At 39.1% G+C, this 4,834-nt stretch overlaps 1 protein-coding gene across 1 annotated transcript; it reads right to left on the minus strand.

The window, feature by feature from the left end:
• Positions 1-3,879: 3,879 nt before the first annotated feature.
• On the minus strand, positions 3,880-4,497 carry LOC118664031 (mitotic spindle assembly checkpoint protein MAD2A-like). Its single transcript, XM_036323935.1, has one exon. The coding sequence runs from the start codon at positions 4,495-4,497 to the stop codon at positions 3,880-3,882; it is 618 nt and encodes a 205-aa protein (XP_036179828.1).
• Positions 4,498-4,834: the final 337 nt, after the last annotated feature.

Consider the following 4,834-nt stretch of genomic DNA (forward strand, 5'->3'; position numbering starts at 1 on the left):
TACCCAAATCATGTCAATCTAGTGCAGCGGTTCTCAACCTGTGGGTCGCCAACCTGTGGGTTGCGACCACTTTGGGGGTCGAATGACCCTTTCACAGGGGTCGCCTAAGACCATCGGAAAACACATAATTACATATTGTTTTTGTGATTAATCACTATGCTTTAATTATGTTCAATTTGTAACAATGAAAATACATCCTGCATATCAGATATTTACATTACAATTCATAACAGTAGCAAAATTACAGTTATGAAGTAGCAACGAAAGTAATTTTATGGTTGGTGGTCACCACAACATGAGGCACTGTATTAAAGGGTCGTGGCATTAGGAAGGTTGAGAACCACTGATCTAGTGGGAAAAAAATATAAAATTAAGATGTTAAGGGTCATGAAGCTAAATAGTTTGACCAATTTTGTTTAGATGAACAACTTTTTCAAAACATTTAGTCATACTGATGTAAGTTAGGGATGACAGATCCATTTATAAGTAGCTCTTCCCTTGGGATGTCACTGATCTGTCATCTATACAGCTCTTGGTTCATTCATAATATTAAATGCAAATATGAAGGTCAATTATTCTTCTCCACTTTACTAAATTGCCCACTCTGACATTACAAGGAGTAATTTTGATAGTTATAATTCAATAATATTGTCCTTAAAAGATTAAACCATTATAGATGTTTCTAGACCATTGGATGATACCCCTTTACCCTTCTTGCATTTTCCATTTCATTTTACATGTCACCCAATTTGAAACTATTCAAGATTTTATTGCCATTTTCAAATTTTCTAATGTATATACTTCATGTTACCTATTAGAGCCCACAACAAGTCAATACCAATGATGTGATCATTTGCCAGAAGTATGGATAAGTAGTAAGACGTGTGAAGACATGGAAAAAGCATGACCTTGAGGATGAAGCAGACCTAGTTTCTAATTCCATCCTTGCCCTCTACAACTTGGGCAAGTTATTTCACATCTCTGGTTATTGGCTGAGTTATCTGTAGCTTGAGCCAGTTGTTTATGCTGTTACTACCTCTCAAATGGAAATGTAGTTTCCTCACAGGTAAAATTGAACCAACACTGCTTTCCTAGAGGACTATCATGAGAATTATCTGAATTAATTAATATAAAGTTCTTTATTTAGTTTTCAAAAAAAAAAGGGACCACTCAATAAATTTTACCTGTCATTCCTCTTTATCTCCAAGATGTAACTGCTATCCTTTGGGGTTTTCCTCTTTTAAAATTAAAGTCAGTGCTTATTTTATTTTTATTTAACAATACCAAATTATCCTTTGCCAACACAAAATTACCATATTTCCAAGGAAGAATTTCACAAGAAAGAATTCTTGGATTTTTTTAGCCTACCTCTTGTCACCACCAATTTGTAATTTTTATCTGTTAGGAAACAACCAGGAACAGATGCTAAATATAGTTGCTGGAATATTTACAATATAATTAAGGTAAGCATAATTTTCTAAGACAAACTCAATGCCTCCCCTCCTCCAACCCACCAACTAATTCCTTAGAATTCTCCAGTATCAGTTCTACTCTAGGGTGAAGAGCGTGCATTTTCTGTAGAAATGACACTTAGCAACATCCATTTGCCTGATGTATATTAAAAAAGCAAAGATAAGACGGTGCTGTTCCTTTCACACATATCTGGTACAGCTTTCTCAATGTGTGAAAGATGAAGCACTAGGACTGGACTGCAATTTCCCAGACTAGAAATAACAACAGACTTCTGTGACAGAAAGCATTTGTTTTCCGGCTTTTGCAACACTGCCAATAAGGTATTATATTGCTCCCTTTTCATATCTCTATTTTTCTGTTTCTCATGTGAGTGATCTGTATAGACCACCTTTGAAATGTACTTGCCTACAATGTAGCTAAAGAACATGAGTGAGATAAAATACTAAGTTTTAGATTTTTTAAAAAAAAAAATCCAAATGGTTAGAAAACACGGTTAAACTGTATTTTTCTTTCACATTTCAATAGGTGGTTTTTCCAAACATATACCTTACATTTAGATATGACAGAAAGCTTTATCAAGAGTATTCTATGACATTGTGTAATAGTTTGGTAAGCTGCCGGCTAATAAAGGAGTGTTCTTTAGGTGCACGTACTTGGCCCTTCAACGTTCTATCTAATCAACTGCATCTTTTTCCCTAAGGGCAATGCGATTCCGTTTTAAAAACAAAGCACCTTTTGAGAAGGTAGTAATGGAATATGAAAAACAAATCTTTCATCAAAGTCAAAGGAATCTGAATTCAAATTGTAGCACCACCAATGCCAATGCCAATGTGTGCACCCTTGGCCAAGCTTTAGCTGCATTGCCTGTTTAATAGGAACGTGGCTTAGTTTTGCAGGATGAAGGGAACAAACTACCTCCATATTAAAGGGCTCTAACAGAATTCAATGCTTATTTACACCATCCCTTGCAGATTCTTCTTTTCATAAATAACATTCCATAAATGCGAATGCCTTATCTGCTCTCCTAAGGGGTTTTTGAAAAGCCTTTTTTTCCTTCATGATTTTATGCTAAGAGATTATAGATGGGGTGTTTTCATTCATCCTCTTTTGTAAAACAAAACAACAATAAAAAAAACAAACTTGAAAATTAGAACACAACACTAGCCTTGGATTAAAAAGATATCATTTACGTGTTGCCGATGCTCCCAACTAACCTTTTCAGAACTCCTTAACAAGATCCAAAAGATTGATCTTTTGCTTTAGGAAATGAAGTTAAGCATATGGGACAACCTTTCTTGCTATCTTGCAAACCCTTGGATTTACTTAACCACTGAAACTTACTTATAGCCAAGCTAGCTTATTATCGTTTCCCAAGGTTTTGCCAAAACACAGTTGCAGACAACATACTCTCCCATAGAAATATTTGCTTCACATACATTTTTTTTTTTCAGTTCCATAGGGATACTCATGAATGATTTTCCCTGAATTATATCTACTTGTACTGAAGCATGTCAGAATTGAAAACATCGCAACACTGGCTGAGTTCATGAATAGTGCCATCCCATGTGTATCCTGGCTCTCAGGTATCACCGGTAAACCTGAAAAGGATCAATGTATATTGTCTTAAAAATAACTGTACACCCCAGTGCACAGTAATCCATTTTGCATAGGCAAATTGCCCACTGCAAACATACAAACTTTGAATTTAGGAACAGTAGAAATAAAGGCTGTCAGTGTTAATGCTGAGAATTTTTTTTCTTTTTTAAAAAACAAAACATGTACATTTAACTGGATTTATCATTGTCATTTAAAGCTTGATTTTATAAAACACAAAAAAAGACATTAAGCGTTCAGCATCAGCAGAATTTAAACAGGAGAAATAGCAACAGCTTTGTAAGTTATATACATTAAAGTCAAATAATTATTTTTTTTCAATATGGCAATTATACAAATGAAGTAAATGGCAAAAAGTCCTTTTAGGAATACTGTTAGCATTGTTTATCAGTTATTTTAGAAATACACAAAGATTCTGAATATCCAGACTTCTTTTGCTGTTTCATATTCACCTAGACTCCGAGTCAAGCTACTTGACCAAAAGTGCTGATGCAGGAAGGCATTTGGCTTCATAGCACACGTTTTCTGTCTCCAGGTACCACCTTCAAAGGAATTGCCATCACAGGGCTGAGGTGATCTGCTGCTTCCCTTTGAAGAGTGCAACCAAGTACCCAACCCGATGCAAAGTCAAACAAACAGGCACCAAAAAATGGAACAATGTGCACAGTTCAGGAAAGCACGATGTTAAGTTTTCCCCGCCTAAAAAATCAGTCAATGCCACCAAACAGAAACTGCAGTTGAGTTGATCTCAGGAAACACACATGGGATTCCACTGCATCCCCGGGCGCACCTTCAGTCACTGACCGGGGACTTGTAGGCCACTGCGCTGTCCACTTTGTGGATGGTCGTCGTGAAGGAGCGCAGGCGGACCTGCTCAGAGTTGGCAATGAACTGTGGTCCGCACTCTTCCCACTTTTCAGGCACAACCAAGTCTTTGTCTGTATAGATCAGCAGGTCAAAGGAGCAGGAAACCTCCAGCAGCGGCAGGAAGGTCACGGTGGCCGTGATCTGTCTGATCACCGAGCGGATCTCGGCTTGGATGGCTTGCAGACACTTCTCGCGGGGCGCACCGTCATCCCTGGCCGTCTTGTCGCACTCAACGTTGAACTGCCACCTCTCCAGGACCTCCCCGTTTTCCAGATTCGAGATGACCACCACCAGCTTCTGCACCGAGCACATGCACAGCCAGTCTTTCAGCTGTCCCACCACCGTGTGCAGGTATTTCACCAGCTCGGGATCAGCGGTGACAAGCAAGGGGAGTCCGTATTTCTGCACCCGAGTGAAGGACTCAGCCCGGTATATGCCACGCTGATACAGAATGCTGTTGATGCCGAACCAGAAGAACTCGGCCACGATGTCGGCGCTCCCGCGCAGGGTGATGCCCTGCGCCAGGGACTGCTGCCTGGCCATGGCCAGCCCGCAGGCAGCCGGGGCGCGTTTCCTGCTCTGGCACCGAGAATGCCAATGTTAACAAGAAAAGTCAGCATTTTGGTTTTAATGGAATGTCCTAAAAAGTAGCCCGTACTATTTCTAGGTGATAGATCCCCCGTCACTGAATGCTTTAATTTGCCCTCAAAGAAATCCATCAACATACTCTCATCCTGCCTTCTTATTTGTATCACCTTGAGTTTCCTGTTTGCACAGAGATGTAACTGAACTCAAAGGTATAAGAAAGGAGTTACAATAAATTGCATGCCAAGCGAGTGTAGGGATTGAGTTTGGAAGATCTACGTGTTATTACTTCTTT

Source organism: Myotis myotis, unplaced genomic scaffold (assembly GCF_014108235.1).
Source record: "Myotis myotis isolate mMyoMyo1 unplaced genomic scaffold, mMyoMyo1.p scaffold_m19_p_10, whole genome shotgun sequence".
NCBI lineage: Eukaryota > Metazoa > Chordata > Mammalia > Chiroptera > Vespertilionidae > Myotis > Myotis myotis.

Coding starts and splice junctions, on each gene's coding strand:
- LOC118664031 (XM_036323935.1), bottom strand. CDS start 4,497: ATGGCCAGGCAGCAGTCCCTGGCGCAGGGCATCACCCTGCGCGGGAGC.